This window comes from Musa acuminata, chromosome BXJ2-11 (assembly GCF_036884655.1).
Source record: "Musa acuminata AAA Group cultivar baxijiao chromosome BXJ2-11, Cavendish_Baxijiao_AAA, whole genome shotgun sequence".
Taxonomy (NCBI): Eukaryota; Viridiplantae; Streptophyta; class Magnoliopsida; order Zingiberales; family Musaceae; genus Musa; species Musa acuminata.
The window spans coordinates 26,515,795-26,539,350 of NC_088348.1; the positions used below are offsets into that span (position 1 = coordinate 26,515,795).

At 37.2% G+C, this 23,556-nt stretch overlaps 1 protein-coding gene and 1 pseudogene across 1 annotated transcript; one reads left to right on the forward strand and one right to left on the reverse strand.

The window, feature by feature from the left end:
- Positions 1-3,641: 3,641 nt before the first annotated feature.
- On the reverse strand, positions 3,642-9,072 carry LOC135586199 (uncharacterized; annotated as a pseudogene).
- Positions 9,073-16,687: 7,615 nt separating this feature from the next.
- LOC135627498 (uncharacterized) lies at positions 16,688-19,686 on the forward strand. The gene is made up of 3 exons (XM_065133620.1): positions 16,688-17,350; positions 17,429-17,520; positions 17,594-19,686. The coding sequence occupies exons 1-3, from the start codon at positions 17,149-17,151 to the stop codon at positions 19,274-19,276; spliced, it is 1,977 nt and encodes a 658-aa protein (XP_064989692.1). The 5' UTR covers positions 16,688-17,148; the 3' UTR covers positions 19,277-19,686.
- Positions 19,687-23,556: the final 3,870 nt, after the last annotated feature.

Below are 23,556 nucleotides of genomic sequence, written 5' to 3' on the forward strand. Positions count from 1 at the left end.
AGATGAAGCCTTCACGACAGCAGGATTGAGGGAAAGGGCAGTGGGTCCCACATGAGTGGGTCCCGGAAGCAGCAGCAGGGCACTTTGGTCATTCAATTGAAGGGATACATGTAAAATTTGCTCCAAAAAACTATTTTTTTAAAAATAGAATGTCTCTCATTTTTAATTTTTCATAAAATATTTATTAAAAATAAAAAGATTTTATTTAATAACATACATGACATTCACATGAATACGAAATTTATCACTAATGCAATAAACTAACCAACTCGATACCTCAACAAAGATATTTATCTTTTTATTTATATAATTTTTTTCCGGAAAAATCTTGTTTAGGACATAATCTACAGATATTATTAAAAAAATGTAGATGTCCTATAGAAAATTTGAAAATAAGAGATACGATGCCAAAAAAAAGGGTATTTTTAAAGAATTTTTTTCCAAAATTAATTGTTTCAAGTTTAGTTTATTCCATTAATTCCATATAAGATTTGTGATTTTTTTTTTTCTCTCTCGGAACATATAGAGATGTTGTTGCAAATTTTTTCTTGTTTAACTATTTCTACTAAAAGTTGATGCTTAAAAGAGGTGACAATATTACTATCAATTATACAAGTAGAGATAGAGAAAAACTTAAACAGACTTCACCAGAAATTAAAAATAAAGATTTAAATATTTTTCACTTAGTTAACGAAAGCTCAATCACTATAAAAGTAGTTGATCTCAAGTAGTTGGTTGTTGTTGCATTGAAGAAAAGAAATTGTTGAATGCATGCTAGGTCTAATTGGGGGTGCAAATGAATGATATAATGTGGAAAACACATGTGGTTCAAATATGCTATAAATAAGATTCATGGATATACTGAACCAGGATTATCCTGTGATGCAGCTACATGTAATGGTTAATATAAACCCAGAGAAGAAAAGAAGAAAGGAAAAAATGTTGCTTATTTGAAGAAAATAAGAATTTGTTGAATGCAATATTAAGTCTACTTATGGGTGCATATGTATGATCTGAAACGGAAATTGATTTGGTATGGAAACAGAGTTGGTGCATATGTGCTCTAAATGAGATTCATTAAAATATTGATCCAGAATCTCTGTTTTCCCGCAAGATATTATGCAATGCAGCTACACGAAATGGTCGATATAATCCTAGAGAAGAATTGCTAAATGCATTCTGCTTGTGAAGGCATTTGTATGATTTGATATGGCAAACATATCAAATAAGAAGATGAATTAGATTCATGGAATTGTTTATTCAGAATGACTGTGAGATGGTATGCAAGTCAGGAAAATTTGCATGTCTCTATTAACAATTTAACATCAGTGATCATGAGTCCCAGGCATGAATCTCCAGCTCGTTGGTGCAAGAGGAAGGGATGACCAAAGGGAAAGAACATCACCTCCATGACTCCTCCATAATTTCCTTAATCTATTAAGGACAAAGAAACAATTTTGTTTGCCTTGATGCAGATGGTGGAATCATGGTTCGATAGAAGACATACCTCATAGATTGTTGAAGAATCTTTAGGTAGAGGCAAGTCACACTCATGTTGATGTCTCTTAGTGCAGAGTGTTCTGTACATGTATGTAGCTCCCAGCCCTGACACATGACTAGTCCCCATATCTGCACAAAGAAAGGGACACATTCCTAGGTCTTAAATGTAATGTACATCATATCATTTCAGAAAGTGATGTATCATCAGCATAACTCAAATCGTTTCATCCAAATAGGATCTGTTAATGTGTCAATTCATGTAACAAGATTTTAATGGAAGATATGACTATGCACCTACCATCAACCTGTGGCTTCTTTCTGAAAATAAGTAGAGAGTGAGAGAGAGAGAGAGACCTAGAGGCCAGTCTTGAATCCTGTCATGTAAGCTTTCATGGAGGATCACACATCTAAAGAAAGTGAACAGATTTTCTACAATTATCCTTCCAGAGACAAGCTAGGAAATAACGAAAAAGGACAAGTCAGGAAGGATCACAATCCATATGAATGAAGAAATGTAGTACTGTACAATACTGTACACTATTTGGTTCTTTACACCAAACCTATATTACTTTGCTATTGTTCTCTCTTCTTACATCATTTTAGTTGGTTCCATAGAGAAGTTCTCCTCCGGGGACTCGCTGAACATTTTCTGATAAGTATGTGACTGAAAGGTATACTTCTTTTGAGCCCATTTTGCATAGACAACTGCAAGATGGGAAGCTCCTGGTGCCTTCAAAAGGTTCCACATTTCTAAGAATCATGAGAGACTGTGTGTTCTATAAATCTCGATGTTTCGATGGCTCTGCCATGCAGTCCAGAATCGACAAAACTAATTTAGATGTTTCTGATGCCTCAATAGCCTCCGCCAATTGTAAGAGCCATGACAGACTTGTATACTGCAATCTCAGCATTTGCCATGAGCACTTGAACTCTAGTACGTAAATGGATGGCGAACTCCACCGCTCTGTTGACAGCATTTTTAGCTACTGTAAATATAATCTACTTTACTAGTCAGCATGGCACTAATAGAAAAGCAAACAAACACGTTATCGGGCATGGATGGAAAGAAAAATAATTTAGCCAAAAAGACGTTGAATAAAGCTCGTTTAGCCTTGTCTGAGACTTGTCAAGCTGCTAGAAACAAGAAACTCAGGAAAACCTATTTTTGGCTGAATGGCAACTTGGTCAATCCCAGTGTACCATTTCGTGAAATAAAAAATGAATAGAGAGAGTAATCAAGGAAGCATGTTCGCAACTTATACCATAGAAAGTTCTGTTGACAAGGTTGCCTAAAAACGCTATATCTAAATTCCTGGTATATGGATACCTGAACAAGACACTTAATAGAACAGAAGCTGGTCTGTCACTTTCAAAAGCAACAAACAGGAAGTTTTTCAGAACTTAATAGATCAGACTTTTCAGACTCAATATTTAGTGTCAGAACAACAAAAGAGTGCATGATTTTTAAACATCAAAAAGAGGTACTTGCACCTGAATCCTTCAAACTACATATGGCACCAAGCCTCTTCCTAACTAAAAGGGTGTTGGCTGTAGAACACAATCCAAAAAGGATCCATGAAAATTCAATAAAACCTTCACAATAGGCTGCAACATGAAGTCGAGAACCAGACCCTGTAACTTACGAGGCAAGTATGGATTATAAGTCCAATCACCAATGTACCATATTCATTGGCTTTTAGCTTTCATACCAAAGTGACAACTATCTGAGATCCACATAAATAAATAAATAAATAAATATATATATATATATATATATATATATATATATATATATATATATATATATATATATATATATATATAAGGGCTGTGACAAGTTCTACTATAAAGGGCAAAGTCAAAGTCAAACACACAAATAATCAGAAAGACATCTACTAAAATAAAACCATAAAAAATTTCTAACGCTGAATAAACCTAAATGATCAAGATTTCTTTTAGGAACTTTGTTATCTCAAAGCCTTTCCTCATCCACGAGACAAAGCACTTTATTATAACCAAAATTACAATAATTAAAAAACCAAAAGAAGGGTTGGACACCAAACTTCAGGCTTCGAACCATATTTTTTACACAGACATCTGAATTCCATATCAATGCTCTATATCTCCCGATGAATTTCACAGCAGGTTCAAGGAGAGGAAAACAAACAATTTTGAGAATAGGAAAACAAACCTTGTGAAATGACCTCTGGCGATGTTCTTGGTGTCTGGCTCCACTATCTCTTGAAAGATCTCTTTTTACGCAGAAATGGTGTATGCACCAACAGTGACCTCAGCAAAGGCGGAGACTGTTCAGAATGCATATAAAGGTTACCAAATCAAACAATTATATTAAAACAAAAGAGTTTGCTACAATATTAATAAAAGATAACAGTAACTTTTTTTAAGCAACCATCATATTAACTTATATGACCACTGTAGAATGATTAAATTCTTAATTAATTTACAAATATGTAAGAAGCATTTATATCCCAAAACAGTATTTTTAAAAACACTAGATGCCAAAATGCCTAGGGCAAGTGTTCACCCAAGCGAAGTGAAATGTTCTTGAATATAAAATTAAAAATATATTTATTATTTATTTAAAATTTAAAAAATGTATATATTAAATAAGTGAAATAAGATATCCTTATTATCTAACTAACGGTCTATTATTATGTCGTAACTCCTATCCATCTAACAGTGTTCATAAATTTCTAATAATTTAACAAAGTCAAGAAAAAAAAATCATTTAACAATGTGCTCAAGCTAACGTTAAAAATAAGAGATCATTTAACAAAGATGTTATTGTTACCTATAGACTGAGAAATAGAAGATGAAGAAGTAACCAATTGGCAAAAGGCCATGGAGCATGGCACCCGAGGAAGGCATGGGCACACGATGGAGGAAAGTAAGGTTCTCTGACTAAGGCAAGGTTCACACGATGATATATACTATAAGAGCAGAGAAACAAAGCTTTACACGATGATACATAGAGAAAGAGACACATGATTGATGATGTAAGCTTCAGAAAGATATTGCACATGATGGTGTAGGACAGAGGAGTCTCGTGATCAACGATGAAAGCAAAAAAAAAATGCTACAGATAAAAATGTAGGCCGGAGGAGGCTTGTGATAAGGTGGAGCCAACTAATTCCAATTATTTAAACTCAATCAAAGTCCAATTAAACCCATGCTTTATTTGGATTGAGCACATGCATGAGTCACCAAACGCTTGGGTTTAGACATACGTCTTCCTAAACGTCTATTGTAAATATTATTTTAAAAAATACAATAAAATAAATATAACTTTCCTACAATAATAATCCTATATTTTAGGAATACAATTATATAGGTAAATCCTAGAAATACGAAGATAACTATTTAGGAATAAGACTATATCAATACAACTTTATGGATGTAAATATATCTTGCAAACAAGTATGTCTAAGTAATTTATAGAATACTCTCCTCAGAAAGCTTTCGTGTAAGTATCATCTAAGAATAAAATATGAGATATACAAATTTATCTATTATCTAATTTTTTTGATGAAATATTGATCTATTTTCACATATTGAAGTACTGACGCAAAATGCTTAAATCTAAATAAATAATAATGTACTTATTAGACCTTATATATCAATATAAGTCTTTAAACACTCCTCAGACTAAACTTAAATATCATAATCTTTTACATTTAAGGGCTTGGCCCCACTAAACAGTATAGTTGATAGCATTTTCTTAATCGACTCTCACAATACCTAATACTAGATTAACTCAGATATTAATTGGGATGACCCTATTTGATAAGATAACTAATTTATTAGCTTTGTTGAATTTAAACCACTAATCCAAAATACATAGGCTCAAGTTAACCATGGGTTAATCCAAGTCTTTAGGCTTATGTGAGGCTAAACTAGATGTTGCAAGATTATAAGTAATATTTATTATTGCTATATTATCTTAGGATTGCTTAACCTGATTTTCAAGTTTGCAAGTATTATCTTTATATACATATATATATATATATATATATATATATATATATATATATATATATATATAATATATGTGGGTTTTATACTAATAAGTTGGCTTAAGTATTTTGAATAATAGGGTTAAAGCTTTTTCCAAGCACTTCGCAAATATGTTATCAAGTCATGACATGGCACACACCATCCTGAACTGGAACCCGTTATCAAGTGTAAAAGGAAAAAGAAAGTCCACCACATGGAAGGAATAGAAGGATGGGTGATGCAACAAATTAATCCAAAAAGCTCTCACAAAAGAGATTAAAATTTTATCTAACAATTAATGCAACTGCAGTAAAGACATCAATATCTTCGACATTCAGACAATTCTATTCTACAAAATTGACAGGAGTTACCCACTCTTGACATAAAATATGAGGAAGTGATTTGAAATGTACATAAAGAAATACACAACAATTAGCTGCTAGCAAATACCATAAAATTAGTGCAAAGATATAAAAGCATATGTACCCAACACAATTCTGCAATTAATTTTGAGGCTAGCAATATTATGAAGGAGGAAGAAAAATAAAAACTAAGAATTATTAATACCTGAAATTCTCTAACTAAAGCTGTATGTTTCTTGTTTCTCTTTTTTTCCCAGTAGTCATAAATGGCACCCAATATCTCCCTCTTTCCTAAATCCTGACAAAATTTGAATGCCTTTTCCTTATCAAACACATGATCCACATTGCTGTAAGCACCCTTCTCCATTGCATAAATTATTTTCTCAAAGTCGTCCGCTGAAATATTTTTTAGTTCACCAAGGCCCGGATGCAGAATTCCAGAGTTATGATCAGTGAGCCACTTCTCATCCCCGGAATCCATATCATACCGAGCAATTTTACTTGATAGAGCTCGATGGATCTCATCATCCTCAGTTCTGATATAATAATCAGGGCGTATAAAAGTTGATCGAGAACCATCGGCATAGCCAGAAACCTCCCTGTACACAGGCACCGAAATTGTCCTGGAGGAATCTTCCTGCAGGTTGCGCTGCTGGCATTCCTCATGCAATTCCTTAAACACAAGCCAATCCCACCTATCCAGAAACTCGAGCTTCCACCTATCTTCAGCAGCCCAAATATAGGTATGAGTGAAACGATTGACGACACAGCGTCTCATATTCAGAGGTTTGTGCAGGTACTATGTTTCACCCTGTGACTTGACTGCTATACGCCATTCCTTAGAGGGCAAGGTGTCCAACAAAACTTCAAAGCCTTCCTCCCTCCAACACCTGTCAGCATCAACAACCAAGACATTTGCATTGCAACGTGAGGTGTCTATGTTCTTCTTCACCTCGGCCAATGCAGACTTCAGCTCCTTGTTAGCTGACTTCCTCTGCTTCCGATGGGAACTGAAAAGAGTCGAGACATCACTCTCATATTTGGAACTGAGCACCTTCTCAGTACAGGCATCAGGCACCTCAGGACAAATTGGCTTTGCCATGAATTCAGCATGGAAACTTGCTTTAGCTTCTGATAAACCACTAGCACCACACTGATTGGAGTGCAATGGTAACAATGCATCAGCATTTGAACTCAACAGGCTCCAACTTCCTGAGAAACTTCTTCTTCCGCAATGCTTGCTTAGCCCTGAACCGAGCAAATTAGTTGCATTTTCTATTGCTGATTTACAGGCATCAATGGTATCATTTTGTTCATGCCTCATTGTAACAGGAACCATAGAAAGTTCAGTTTCCAAATTACCAGCCTCCACAAGAACACATGAATCATTTTCTTCATAATTGACAGCCCCAGACAAGTTCCAACCTCCTGAGAAACTTCTCCTTCCGCAACGCTTGCTTAGCCCTGAACCGAGATTAGTTGCATTTTCTATTGCTGATTTGCAGGCATCAATTGTATCATTTTGTTCATGCCTCACTGTAACAGGAACCATAGAAAGTTCAGTTCCCAAATTACCTGCCTCCACAAGAACACATGAATCATTTTCTTCATAATTGACAGCCCCAGACAAGCTCCAACCTCCTGAGAAACTTCTCCTTCCGCAATGCTTGCTTAGCCCTGAACCGAGCAAATTAGTTGCATTTTCTATTGCTGATTTACAGGCATCAATGGTATCATTTTGTTCATGCCTCACTGTAACAGGAACCATAGAAACTTCAGTTCCCAAATTACCTGCCTCCACAAGAACACATGAATCATTTTCTTCATAATTGACAGCCCCAGACAAGCACATTAAGTATCTTGTAAGAACACGAGGTAAATAAAGGGACCCGAGAAGCATACTGACATGCAAGCTCCTAAAGTAAATTGGAAGCGCCGAAAAATCAAGCAGTAGCAGTGGAACAGACTGTCTAGCACCATAAATCTTGCATAGCCCACAACAATGCAGAACGCCTGAAAAAATAACATTCTGAAAAACAACATCCAGCATTTAGACATATAGAAAAATTAACACAAAAGCAGAAAATGCCGTTCAAACACATGCTTACATTCTTCTGCCACCTGAGTGGTAATACATGAACTCCCTGCCGAGAAAAGACGGTAGCTAACGATCCAGATAATAAGAATGCAGCAAATTCCTGGACTGTCACCGTGGACCTCCTCATCCATTTGAGTGTGGTGATCAGAAATCTTGGAAAACAGAGTGAACTACTGGCACAAGAGGATTCCACGAACAGCGTCAGCACCATACGATCATTGATGTTTGTGCACAAACTATTTTCCAAGATGGCGTTCTTCTTTGCAAAGTTCCCAGCAGAGACTGCAATTTTAAGCTCCCTTTTTATGATTCCTCTTTCAATCGAGGTCTCCGCAAGCTCTGGATCTCGTTTAATTTCTTGGTGTAGAGTCGGCACATCTGACTTCCTCCTGCAACCTTTCCGCACGAAAACCAACCCGTTTCTTCTCTTTATCTCCGAAGCCCGATGCCCGACAGAAGAAGATGTCGAAGCCCCACCACCAGAGAGGTGCCTCTGCCTCCTACGCCCATAAACGATCCCAAACTTCCTCCCTAGACAAGTATCGCACGAGTCCTCCGGAACATCGGACTCCGGTGTCTTCCCAGCGGTCTCACCAGGCTCGTTCAACCCATCCGAGCATCCAAGATCACGTGTTTCCCCTTTCTCTCTCTTCTCGCACCGGTGATCCTCGGCTCCACCGCCGCCAAAGACCCCCAACCACTTATCGCCGTGCCTCCGTACGGCAAGCGTCTTCGGAGATCCGAGGACGCTAGAGACGCCGTCGCCAACCCTAGCCACTGAGGAGATTTTGGGGATTAACACCCTCGTCGACCGTCGCGTCCCCACCGACGACATCAGCGTCGGCGGGGCGGGCAGGGGGAACACCTGCCAACCTGTCTCGACCTCCACTGCCCCGTGGAGCTTCCTCGGCGCGGCGGCCTTACGTTTCTCCAGTCTCGCATTCCTCCAAATAATCACCATCATCGCCGCCCGTCAGGAATCCAATCATCGGCGATTCCGATCACCAGCCCACATCCCGCCGCCACAGCCGACCCCGATCCTTCTTTCTTGATTCAAATCTAGAATTCCAATATCCCGGGGATGATTCCGATTCCTTTGCGCTTTCCTCTCAAGATCAAGATTCAGAGGCGGAAAGGCGGTTAAGTGCTTCACGTCGTAGAAGGCGAGAGGCAGAGAGCGCGCGCGCGCGCGCCCGCCAATGGGCCTTCGGGTTGAATTAAGGGTCTCTATTTTGACGGCGCTAAGATGGTATGGCCGTCTGATGGAGATCAGACAGTAAAAGTTTGGGTATTCCATGCGTGGAAATGTACGGGCTCGTCGTGCTAACTTTGCAGGCGATTCGGTCTTGGTTATCTGCGGAGTAGATAAGACCCCTACGTGGCATTCGATTACTGGAACAAATACGCCCAACGAGGAGGGGAAATTTGACTTGTAATGGTGAGACGGGGGAGCAGCGGATGCGAGGATTGGCGCGGGGTCGTCATCGTTTGGCTTAATGACGAGCGTGCCCTCGAAGTGGGTCGACACCCACAGTCGGGTGCATCGTAGCCGTACACGTTTCACGCTCATCAGCTTTCAAGTGCGGTTCTCCTGTCCCTGCCTGAGTCCAACGCAGGATTATTTACGTAGAAAATGAGTGGGCCTCGGTGTGTGTTGCCCACAAGTTCGTCGTTTGATTGGATGGCAATCCTGCATTCTGTTTTTGCTTGTACAGCAGTGGACAATGTTCATTACTTAAGCCCGATAAAGCTTTAAACAATACTTAATTATTAAGGTCTGCCCTATTGGCTCCGCTTATATTGGCAGTAAAGATGGACTTGTATCCGTTGGGAAAAAGATACGACAAAGAAGAGCATAAAAAATACTATGGAAACAAATAACAAATACAAGATCAAGAATACTTTAGGAAATATATTTAGGTTTGAAACGTGTATAAACACTTTCCTAAAAACGATATTTGCACCCTCTTCTCAATAAGATTACTCTGGGTTTGATGCAAATAGTTTTAGTGGATATGACAAGCCTTTAGAAGATCTGTATTGAGCAAACAATAAAGAATCTTCAGAGAGGAATTAGAGAATGTCTAACTCAATCACTTGGAGAGTAAAGACGAAGAGCATGAAAGAGTTATCTTTTTAATTTACCCCCAAATAGCTATTTATAGATATTTTCTCAAAAGATATAATCTTTGAAAATTAACTATTTTCTCAAAAGACATAACCTTTGAAAATTATAACTATTTTCTCAAAAGATACGACATTTGAAAAATAACTACCAAAAAATAAAATAAAAGAAAACACCTTTTCAAATAAATCTTTTGAAAAGAAATTCTTTTTTTCTTTTTAATTTGAACAATTTATAACAATCCCCCACTTGTTCAAATTTAAAAATTTTCTCCAAGTGATTAAATAGTATTTATGAATAAAGTAATATATCTTTCGATTTAAATATTACCTTAGTGTAAGCATCATAAAGTGAACTCGAAATCCCAAATAGCATAAAAGCTTTGAATTTGTTATTCCTCGTGACAACACCAGTGATACCACACACATAAATACAACATTCTTGTATTCCTCATAAAATCTCGCTTAGCCCTAATATGGCCTTGGGCTCATCCAAGTTCATGAACTTTTATGAGAGAAACTCCAACTCTCAATCGAAGCGGCACCACTTCTAAGTTCATATAGGTGAAGTTCTTATAGTATCTTTGTCACTCTTTGAGATACTTGTCCTAACTTGACTGAACTTCATTAAAAGTATAATTAACTCAACCCTCATTCGGTGACAACCAGCACTTTAACATCTTTAGATGGGACTCATAAAATATTTCAAAGTGCTGAACCACTCCACGTATCAATGACTTGTTCTTACCCTTTGAACTCTTCATTACTCATTTCATAATGTTGAGTATGGTTGCTATCATTGGTGGATCTTTTATTCAAGGAGTTTTAGCCCTATCCATTTTGATGTTGATCTTACAACTTCTCTTGTAAGAGGTTTGGTGAATGGATCAGCCAAATTCTCACTTGTTTTCACAAATGTGAGTGAAATAATCCCACTCTTGATTAATTTCCTCACATAATCATGTCTAAGACTTATATGTCTTGACTTTCCATTATATATTTCACTATATGCACGAGCTAAAGTGGCTTGACTATCACAAAGTATAGAAATTGAATTCACACTCTTAGAAGTTAATGAAATTTCTAATAGAAAGTCCCTCAACCATTCAACCTCCTTTCCTGCATCTGCTAGAGCAACAAATTCTGATTCCATAGTTGAGTGAGTTATATACGTTTGTTTCTTGCTCTTCCAAGAAACAGTGCCACCTCCCAAGGTGAACACCCAACCAGTAGTGGATTTGTTATCTCCAAAACTCGATATCCAACTTGCGTCAGTATATCCTTCTAAAATAGTAGGAAATTTTGAGTATTGTAGGCCATAATCTTTGGTTCGTTTAAGGTACCCAAGAACTCTTTCAATAGCCTTCCAATGCTTTACATTTGGATTGCTAGTAAATCTACTCAATTTACTAACTGCAAATGCTATATCAGGTCTTGTGCACTGCGTTGCATACATAAGACTTCCTATAGCACTTGAATATTCTAATTGAGCCACTGTTCTTCCAACATTCTTGACTAATTTGATACTTGGGTCAAATGGGGTATTTGCTTCTTTGATTTTTAAGTGACTGAATTTCTCCAATACTTTCTCTATGTAATGAGTTTGACTCAAAACATATCCCCCACTATTTCTTTTTACCTTGATACCTAGTATAGTATCAACTTGCCCAAGATCTTTCATCTTAAATGTTGAAGATAGAAACCTCTTTGTTTCTATAATACCTTTTATGTTGTTGCACACTATTAGCATATCATCAACATAAAGGCAAACTATCACTATATAGTCATCACAAGTTTTGAGATAAACACATTTATCTGCAATATTATGAACAAATCCATTAGAAAGAATTATTGCATCAAATTTCTCATGCCATTGTTTTGGAGCCTGCTTTAAACCATACAATGACTTAATAAGTTTACACACTTTATGTTCATTTCCCGGTAGAACAAAACCTTCGGGTTGTTCCATATATACCTCTTCATCGAGGTCTCCATTTAGAAATGTCGTTTTGACATCCATTTGATGAACATAAAGATAAAAAATTGATGCTAAAGCAAAAATAATTCTAATAGATGTGATCCTAGCCATAGGAGCATATGTGTCAAAATAATCTATTCATTCCTTTTGTCGAAATCCTTTAGCAACTAACCTTGCTTTGAACGTTTGGAGAGTACCATTTGTATGATACTTCCTACAAAATATCCATCTACAACTAATAGGTTTTGAGGCAAAAGGTAAATCGACAAGTTCCCAAGTATGGTTTGACATAATAGAATTCATCTCATCATTAATAGCATCTTTCCAAAAAGCAGCATCACGAGAAGCCATAGCTTCTTTAAATGTTTTAGGATCATCTTCCACTTGTAAAACAAGAGGAATTGTTTTTAATACTCTCTCATTAGTTCCTTCTACAAGGTAAAAAGAAATACTTTGAGAATCAATCTCATCCGATCTTAATGTTTTTGCTTTTCGTACACGAGTGCTTCTCCTTAATTCATAAGATTGCTCTCCAACCTCTTGTGAACTTGATTGATGTCCAATCAAAGGAATTTTAGGTTGCTCACCAACCTTTTGAGATTTCTTCACTAGTTGGAGGATGAACATTATTACTAGAAGTCAATAAATGTTCAAAGAACTCCGCATCTCGAGATTCTATTATGATATTAGACTCCAAATTAAGAAGTCTATATGCTTTGCTATTTGAGGCATAGCCTATAAATGCACATTTGATTCCTCTAGGTCCTAATTTTGTCTTTTGAGGATCATTATTCTTACAATATGCAAGACACCCCCGCACTTTAAAATAATCAATGTTATGTCGTCTTCCTTTCCATAACTCATATGGAGAGATCTTATTCTTTTTAGAGGGAATTCTATTTAAGATATGACATGCAGCCAATAAAGCTTCTCCCCACAAATTATAAGATAATTTAGCATGCAACAACATAGCATTAATCATCTCTAGATAAGTTCTATTTTTTCTTTCTGCTAATCCATTTTGCTCAGGTGTTCTAGGTGCTGAACGTTCATGAATTATGCCATGTTGTTCACAAAACAAGTTAAATTCATTAGGAAAGTATTCTCCTCCTCTGTCACTTCTTAAAGCTTTAATTTTCTTCCCCAATTGATTTTCAACTTCTGCTTTATATGCCTTAAAAGCATTAAGAGCATCATTTTTATGTTTCAATAAGTACACATATGTGAATCTAGACATATCATCTATAAAAGTAATAAAATATCTATTATCTCCTCTCGTTAATATGCCGTTTAATTCACATATATCAGAATGTATTAAATCTAACAAATTAGTATATCTTTCAACACTTTTGAAGGGTTTCTTAATCATCTTTGATTTAACATAAATTTCACATTTATTAAAATCATCAAAATGATAATTTATTAAGCCACACTTAACCATTCTTCGAATCATGCTAATTCCAATATGTGTTAATCTATCATGTCATAATGAATAAGAATCAACAATATAAATAGAAGCAACATCTTTATTAACTTTAGAATCATTGTTAACAATAGATAATTTGACCATTCCCTCAGCGGAATAGCATTTTCCAAAAAAAGTTCCATTACGGGATAGAATTAACTTCTCGGATTCAAATACATATTTAATTCCAGGTTTGCTAAGGAGATTCCCACTCACTAAATTTTTACTCATATCCGGTACATGAAGAACATTAGTAAGAGTGGCTTTCTTACCTAAAGTGAAAGTGAGTTCCACATTTCCCTTACCAATCACCTTAGAACGAACTTCATTTTCCATTTGAATCTCTTGCCCTTCTGTGACTTCTTTGTAAGTCTTGAAGAGTCCCTTATCATAGCAAACATGGACGGTAGTACAAGTATCGTACCACCAACCAGAAACCTTGCCAAATATGACATTCACTTCGCTCATCGTAGCGATTATATTATCATCTCCCTCAACGGAGTTGGCTTTTGGTTTCTGGCCTTTTTTAAATCTGCAATCCCTAGCAAAATGACCAGGTTTTCCATAAACAAAACAGCCTCTACTCTGTGGCTTCTTAAATTTTCTTTGATTTCTTTTGGGGCCAAAATGATTCTCCTTGTTTTGTTTGTTTTTGTTGGAATTCTTAGGCTGATTCACAACATTTGCTTTTATATTGCAAAAAGAGTTCTCACTCTTATCTCTCATCCTCGATTCCTCCTCGATTCGAAGATGTTTTTGAATTTGCTCCAAAGTGATATCCTTGGAGTCATGCAAAATCTTCTTCCTATACCCTTTCCAAGATGAAGGCAACTTGGCTATTACAGCCCCTACTTGAAAAGGTTCAGGAAGTTCAATTTTTTCAGCCTTCAATTGATTAACAATGACCTGCAACTCATGTACTTGTGCCAAGATTGGCTTGCCATCCACAAACTTGTAATCAAAATATTTAGAAATTAAAAATTTCTTTGTACCTTCTTCCTCGGCATGATATTTGAATTCCAAAGCATTCCAAATTGCTTTTGCAGATGGTTCCACCGTATAAAGATCATGTCATACAAAATCTTCTTCCTATACCCTTTCCAAGATGAAGGCAACTTGGCTATTACAGCCCCTACTTGAAAATGTTCAGGAAGTTCAATTTTTTCAGCCTTCAATTGATTAACAATGACCTGCAACTCATCATGTACTTGTGCCAAGATTGGCTTGCCATCCACAAACTTGTAATCAAAATATTTAGAAATTAAAATTTTCTTTGTACCTTCTTCCTCGGCATGATATTTGAATTCCAAAGCATTCCAAATTGCTTTTGCAGATGGTTCCACCGTATAAAGATCATAAAGCCGGTCCGAAAGAGCATTGAGAATGTGTCCTCTACACATGACTTTATCTTCATTTCTTTTCTTTTGTTCAGCCTTGATTTCATCGGTGTCATCGTCGGTTGGATCAGGAATTGGTTGAAGATTTGGATCAAGCACATAGAAGATCTTCAAAGCAGTCAACATGAACTTCATCTTGTCTTGCCAATAGGTAAAATTCGTTCAATCAAAACAATCCAAACGAACAAAATCTTGATTCAATAATATGATGGTATTTGTATCCTCCATAGTGAATTTGTATAAACTCACAAGGTATCATTTTTAGATTGTTGGGAAAAAGATACGACAAAAAATAGGATAAAAAACACTATGGAAACAAATAACAAACACAAGATCAAGAATACTTCAGGAAAGATATTTAGGCTTGAAACGTGTATAAACACTTTCCTAAAAACGATATTTGCACCCTCTTCTCGATAAGATTGCTCTGGGTTTGATGCAAATAGTTTTAGTGGATATGACAAGCCTTTAGAAGATCTGTATTGAGCAAACAATAAAGAATCTTCAGAGAGGAATTAGAGAATGTCTAACTTAATCACTTGGAGAGTAAAGAAGAAGAGCATGAAAGAGTTATCTTTTTAATTTACCCCCAAATAGCTATTTATAGATATTTTCTCAAAAGACATAATCTTTGAAAATTAACTATTTTCTCAAAAGACATAATCTTTGAAAATTATAACTATTTTCTCAAAAGACACAACAAAAATAACTATCAAAAAATAAAAGAAAATACCTTTTCAAATAAATCTTTTGAAAATAATTTTTTTTTTCTTTTTAATTTGAACAATTTATAACAGTGTCATTCGTTAATGAAGAGTAATTATTGATAAGCTATGTTTCAGCACCCAAATTATGCATGCTTACAAAGAAATCAACGTATCGATACTCTCTTAGAGTACATATTATTTTAATAAGTATGTCAATTATTATCCCAAGTGGATAAGTTTTATTTATCATATATAAATCATCTTATTATGACATCAAAATTCACCTTACATGTTCAAAAAAAAAAAGAAACTATATTTTTCCTTTTCTTCATATGCTAATCATTACTTCACCGTTATCTAAATCAGGTCACCACAAAGAAAAATTCCCTTCCATGGGGGATCTTAGTGATTTTATTGTTGTAATAATACAACGGAATTAGTTTTATATGAAATTAATTTAATCATCATTATTCTACTAATAAGCAATCATCTGATTTTGATATTTTCATATTTATCTCTCAAAATTTGATATATATATATATATATAGTTCAAATTATTAACCTTTCTATTAGATATTGATCAGGGTGGTACTTGACGAAATGATCAGGTTCACACGTGACATTGTTGCGAATCTCGATGCAAAAGAACAATACACTTACTATGTTACTTGATGAGATTTACCTGCACCTACTCCTACGTTACTCCAATTGTCGGCCTAACGAACTGTCCAATTCCGGACATGTCACGAGCGTCATCGTGACATCGCTCCCTCCGTACCTACCAATCTCAAATCAAGCATATCGTATGATATAAATATATGCATCAATGAATATTGAAGATGAGATCGAACGTATTCTATATGTACGATGAATGAGAGAGAGAGAGAGAGAGAGAGGAATCTGCCCTTTGAAATTTCAAATAGAAGGGATACAGTAGGGCAGAAACCAGCATTAATAACGCACATTAATGGCTGCCATGCACGCCATGTGCGTGCCTCCAAAAGTGCAAACCCACCTCCTCTTTTTCACCGCCGCTGCAGCAGCCTTGCGCGCTGCGACGTGGATCCCTCGATCCATTTCGTCTCGTGGTGGGATCGTCCCGTTCCCCAACACGAATCTGTTTGTGATGGCATATAACCACCTGATATGTTAATGGAGCGGCAGACCGCTGCGTGATGGTGGCACCTGCAGCGTTCGTAGCACTGTCTTCAGTGTTTTTGAAATGATCGGTGTTTGAGCGACTCTCATGCTCACAAGCTTTTTTGTGTTCCTCTCCTCTGCTTCTCCTGTCTTCTCCTGCTCTGAGAGGAGTTGAGATTGGAGAGAGAGAGCCATAGAGAGGCCTTCACGGCCGATCTACTTTCTTCTGCGTCTGCTGTTCCTCTTCTTTCTTTCTTTCTTCTGCTTTGATTCCTTCAGGTACCATAAAGGTTGTGCCCAGGAGTTACAGGCACGTTCTGAGAGGAGTTATAATCGGGGTGACAGAGAGAAGAGAGAGAGAGAATGGGGAGAGAGTCGCAATGGAGTACGACGGCTTCGCCTAAAGGAGACAGCAAGGAGAGTAACTCTGGTTGCATGGGTGGAATGCTTCACTACCTACACTTTCATCAATTGCTCTACTCCGGCAGCGGTAGAAATCCACCAGGGTCGCCGCCGTCGCTGTCATTGCTTCCTCGAATCGAGCTTACGTCTCAACAAGCGACAGGTATAAGGAGAACCCCTCATCTCTCCATCCTATCAAGCTAGATCACTTACTTTGGATTGTCCTGTGGATGCAACTTAGGGTTGGATGCGCCCAGGAATAGCTTGGAGCTGGATGAGGGGAAAGCGTCGTCCTCGACCTCGGCCATCGAAGACGAGCTTTACGATGTTCCTGTGAGTCTGCAAGCGAGACGATCGGGCTTCTCTTTCTGTTCTCCCTTAGCGTTTGATTGGTTACTATTGTCAGGTCGGGATAGAAATAGCCTCAGCTTCACTGTCGAAGAGCAGCAAGAAGATGATGATGTGGTTGGAGGAGGAGAAGAGGAGCTCACAGGCCGAGACTCCGAGGACTCCGGGCGTCGTCGCGCGCCTTATGGGCTTGGAGACCTCCGCGGGGCAAGCCTCTTCTCCGTCACCGAGGACGCCGCCAGCGCAGTCTCGAGTGCGAAACAAGAAGAAGAATGGCGCTGGCGATCAGAGTACCAAGAGAGAGTCGCGATCACCCCGGCTGCCTCTCGGGAGGTTAAACTGCAACGTTGCAGCGTCGACTCAAATCAGATCGGTCGACGCAGGCTCCCGCTCCTTGCCGGAGACACCGAGGGTTTCGTCAGCTTGGTCCTGCGACGTTGATCCGAGGTTTTCTCTGCGACTCAACAAGGAAAACACCAATAAGGGTGTGCAAGAGATCGGCCACTTGCGCGACTTCGGCGGGCACCAGGACGAGAACAAGAGCCGGAGGAGGCACCACGGTACTCGCGAGTTCACCAAGCAAGTGAAGGAAGGTATCAGCATCAGACAAGGAGGTGGTGGTGGTAGCGGCCGTGGCCGTGGCCACAGCGGTGAAGATGAATCCAAGTCTAAGTCTAAAAGAACCAGGCCAGCTGGGAAGAAACTGTCCATGGAGGATCCACCATCTCCTCGTTCTTCTCCTCAAACGAGAAAATTGGAGATCGCAAGTGGCACGAAGAAGCCAATCATGCCGCCTCCTAAACCTCTGCAGTCACAGGCAACAGACCGATTACCCCCATCAAAAACTTCCCGAGATCACGGCGAAGCAAAGGCTCTGAAGAAGGTCCTTGATAAGTGCAAGAAAGCCGATAACGAGCGGTTCACCGAGAGGATCAGGAAGCCAGCACAGTCACCTACGACCACCAGGCCGTCATGTTCTCGCTTACTCCCAATAATAGCATCACTGTTTCAGTCAGCTGACTCGCTGCCAGAGACGAACATCCCTGATAAGAGTAGATGCAGCGCCTTACCATCTCAACCAATCTCACGCTCTTTTGCCTCTTCTTCTTCGTTTGCGCAGCAATCGGACTGTCAAAAGAATAACCACGGCCGAGCACTGAGGTACAGCGATCCAAAGTTCAGATACGTGAAGACCATACTTGAGCGTGCAGGGCTAGACGGAGCTCACACGTGGAGATGGTACTCACCGTCGCTTCCGATCGACCCCATCGTCTTCCATCAGCTGGAGCCGGAGTTTCCTTTCTTCCTTGGGGAACGAAGCACCGTCACTTCCGATAGCCTCCTCCTCGGTCCATTATGGTATCGGTGGAACAGGAAGCTCCTGTTCCACCTGGTAGAGGAGAAGTTAGTAGATCTCCTTCTCGGGTGTCGCGAGATCTCATCATTCTTCTCCACCACCACCACCCGCCTCGTCAGGGACAACGGACAGCCATTGCTGCGACAACTCTGGGCGCAGATCGAGAACCTCCCGGCTGGCGCCGACTGCCGCGTGGTGGCCGACATCGACGCTCTCGTCGCAGCGGACCTGCCGGAGGCCATCGTGCGCCGCCTGCTGCGCCATCCCGCGGTGGCGAACGAGGCAAGCGACGTGGTGGTGGGAGTGGAGCAGGGTATCCTCGACGGCCTCCTCGCCGAGACCGCAGCATCTCTGGCCCTGTCCTCCGCCGCCTTCCAAAGCTGAGCTGGTGGTGCTAACCACCGGAATTTGTGACAGTACTATTCCCCACGGAAACAGCGGGGGCTCACTGCGTCAGTCGTAGCAGTGGCGATGACTGTGTTGTGGACTGCGTGGGAAAGCATGAATGCATGTAGCACGTCTGGCTTTGCTGTGTGAGAAGCTGGCATAAGCTTTATTCCCTCTTTGTGAGAAGCAAGCATAATAAGCTTTGGCAGAGTTAGGCGCTATCTCCTCCTTTGTATATGGCCTGTTGCGTGGAGACGTAAGCTGTTGTCAGGAATATTTGGCAAAGTGATAAGGGAGAGGGATGGCGCGGGGCCCAGTGGCCTGACCAATGTCAACGTTCATCCACTGGAAAAATGTACTGCTACGTGTTATTTAACTGAGTTAATTTCTGAAAATTTATGTTCTCCCTTTTTTTCTCATTTCTTGAGATTAATTTAGATTTAAAATTTCAAAACGCCACCGGGAGATATGACGAGTACACATCTTCACGTCATACTCGTCATATCTCCACACCTATCCGAACGCTTTGTAAGCCAAATATATCAATCGATTATCTCGCATGATCTTCCCAATGCATAATGGCATTAGCTGTAATGTCTTATGATTTGATCGACTCTCACATTCAGTGATATCCGACCATTCCACAAAATTATTTCTATAAATTAGCTCTAATGTCTTATTTTTAGCGATTATCAAGCCTCGTATAATGGATATTGAATGTGATAATTTTGTCAATTTTTTATAAGTAATTTTGCATTAAAAAAAAATTTGTGAATCGAATACCAAACATGTAAAATAAAAAATAAAATAGGATAGATGTGATAGAATATCATAGTAAAAATAAATATGAAACAATAATTTTATATTCCTTATATATTCTAATCATCAATCCATTTATGATTTGATGATCAATCTGAATGGATGATTGGAGTGTATAATTGCGTTAAATTTTTTTTTCTCATAATCTATATAATTTACAGTGACTCAAATAATATTATATCCCTTTCATAATAAATTCTTTAATTCTATAATACTAGAGACTTACTGCTCCAACAAGATTTTCTCTTCCTCGTTCTCCCTATTATTGTTATACAACTCTTTATTTCTATTTTATATTTTTGGATTATGGCGTTGCAATTCCTCCCTATTGATCTCCTAGTATAATTTGCTCTACAGATCTACTCTACTTTGCTTATCTAATTTACTTCTTTTAATGTTATACCTGCTTCTCCAACGATTATCTATTGCTATTCAGTTTACTTCACAGGCATTCCCTTTTATACTAGTGCCTACTACCCAATATCTTCATCGGTGTCCTCGTCTCCTTCTTATTAACCATCGAACTCACTAGTGTCTTAAACCCACGGTCGACCTCTTGATCGTACATCAACACTCGTGATTAAGATAATGACTCAGGAGAGAAAAAAAAAACTACCTCTTCTATATATCTCATATCATATCCTCATTTTTGTACCCTTTATATCTAATCTCCTCTATTAGATCAAATATTCTCTTATTCACTTCTTGTATCTGATCTCATCTAGCATATCAGATCTTTATTATCTATACATCCAAATCAGATCATTAGTTTATTCTGGATTTTTCACATTGTATTGTAGCATCTTTTCAAAATATGTTTGTCCACTATATCTAACACTCTAATTATTATCTAACATATAGGACTTATATCTATGTAGTAACTCTAATCCCCTTTAAGCTATTCAAATATATAGTCACATGTGCTAGGTTATACATGGTCATATAAGTTGGGCTGAGCCTTACCATTGAACTAGGTCATGCTTGGCTCGCGAGTTGATCATACCTAGACACATGAGTTGGGTTTATATCTGATCACATGGACTGGATCGTACCCAGTCGCATAAGCTAGCCCATGCTTGGCCACATGGGCTAGGTCATACAGGGTTATATGGATTTGAACGTACCTAGCCACATGGGTTGGGTCGTACCTTGCCATATGGGCTGGGTTATACATGACTACATGGACTGAATCGTACGTAGCCACATGGGCTAGGTCATGCCTAGCCACATGGGTTGGATTGTACTATGCCACATGTGCTGGCTCCTATTGGGTTATATATAGTCACATGTGCTAGGTTATACATGGCCATATGAGCTAGGTCGTACATAACCACATGGGCTAAGTCATCTGGTCTAATAGATCAACTTGACTCAAGTCAAACCCTAATTAGACTCCTCTTATCAAATTAGATTTCAATATTTAAAATTATTAAAAAAATAACTTCAATCGATTAATTAAAATTTTAAATCCATGCTCTTAAATTTAAAACTAATTATATTATAAAAATTTACACATAATTATTGAAACATAGATATATCTAATTAAATAAATTAAAACTATTATGTTAATTCAAAAAATAAGAATTTTAATAATTAAATCAATGTTAAAATTTACTTAAGCTTAAAAGATCAGTATAAATCAAATAATCATTCTAACATTATAAATCAATTATCATTTTTTACTAATCATGAAAATTTAAAATTAAAACATTATTATACATTATAAAAGTATAATAATCTCAATATCAAGATTTCAAAATATAAATTAAAGCTAATTAAAAAAGAAATGATCCTACTTGCCCTCGGCTATCCATTCCTCAATAATCATCTCTTCGAAAAATCATATCCTCAATCCTCCCATTATTAGGCTCGGTGAAAAATGAGGGAGGAGTAGCCTCCTTTATATACAAGAAGAGATTTCTCCGAAATGTAACTAATAATTTAGTTTTTATTTTTAATTTATTTTTATTTTACTTTCATACACAAAGAAAGAAATATAATATTAATTTCTTATAAGTCACACATAAAAATGGAATGTAAACTGTTTACTTCATAAAAATTCAAATCACTCATTAGGAAATAAATAAATTAATAATTTAATTGATTAGTAGAATTCCTAACTTATCTACATAATTAAGGAAACCAAATTTAATCATTTCCTTAATTGTAATACACAAATATAAAAGTTAATAATAAAGTAATATATCATTTATAATAATTAATTTATATTAAGGGAGAAATTATCGATAATTACATACTATATAGGCAATAAAAATATCATTATTAGTGATAGTAAAGAAATCCCTATCACTCGTACTAATTCCATAACACTTAATTCATATACAAATACTTTTATATTTGATAATGTTTTATGTTCACCTTATAATCTTATTTTTATTTCTCAAATTTGTAAGTAAAATAACATGAATTCTTTTTTAACTTGTTTCTTATAAAGAATCTAAGCACCAGGGTATTCTCAGGTCAAAATAAAAATATCTATGGGTAATCGTCAGCTTCACAAATTACTCAACTAGTCTCTTTTGTTTCAGTTGTTGTTCTAATCAATGTGTGGCATCATCATATTAGTCATTCATCATCCTCCAGTCAATAATAACTAACTTCTAAATTAATTAGAATTATATTTTATTATGATGCTTGCCTCAGTAATAAAAGTCACATATTATCTTTTGAAATATTTTTTCTTATCATACTCCAAACCATTTAAAGTTATTTATACTGATATTTGGAGTCTTACCCCAATAATTTTTTTTGATAATTTCAGATTTTATATTATTTAATAGATTACTTCACTAAATATATATGATTATATCCCTTCAAATATAAATCCGAAGTTATTATAGTCTTTACTCATTTTTAAAAGATAGTTAATAACTTCTTTTAGTCTATCATTCAAACAGTTTACTCTAATAGAGAAAGTGAATACCAAGCTCTAATAACTTACTTCTCATAATGTGATACAGAACATCTTAAGTTACTATCGCAAATACCTTAAACTAGTTGGCCCTACTAAATGAATGTATTGATATATAGTTGAAACTAATCTCACCCTTCTTCACTAAGCCTCTATGTCACTAATCTTTTAGTTAACATTCTTTTAAATAGTTATATACCTCATTCACCGTATGCTCACCCTAACTTATAAACATCAGTCACCATTTGAATAACTATTTAACAAAGCCTTTAATTTTTAAAAAATTAAAAAATTTAGTTATTTATGTTATCTCTGGCTATGCCCCTATGCTTCACATAAGTTAATACCAAGTTCTAAGCTTAGCATCTTTATTGGGTACTCCCTTAAGTATAATGCTTTTCGATACTGTGATCATTAACTCAAAAGGTCTTTGTATTATATCATATTATTTTTGTTGAGTCTATCTTTCTATTCTAAAATCTTAGTCTTTTAGCAATGTGAGCCACTACAATAACCATCATCATTA

What these genes read in the sequence shown, in the direction of transcription:
- LOC135627498 (XM_065133620.1), top strand. Translation starts at nt 17,149, where the DNA reads ATGGGGAGAGAGTCGCAATGGAGTACGACGGCTTCGCCTAAAGGAGAC. An exon ending in TACGTCTCAACAAGCGACAG is followed by an intron (nt 17,351 to 17,428) that starts GTATAAGGAGAA and finishes GATGCAACTTAG; the next exon opens with GGTTGGATGCGCCCAGGAAT. An exon ending in ACGAGCTTTACGATGTTCCT is followed by an intron (nt 17,521 to 17,593) that starts GTGAGTCTGCAA and finishes TACTATTGTCAG; the next exon opens with GTCGGGATAGAAATAGCCTC.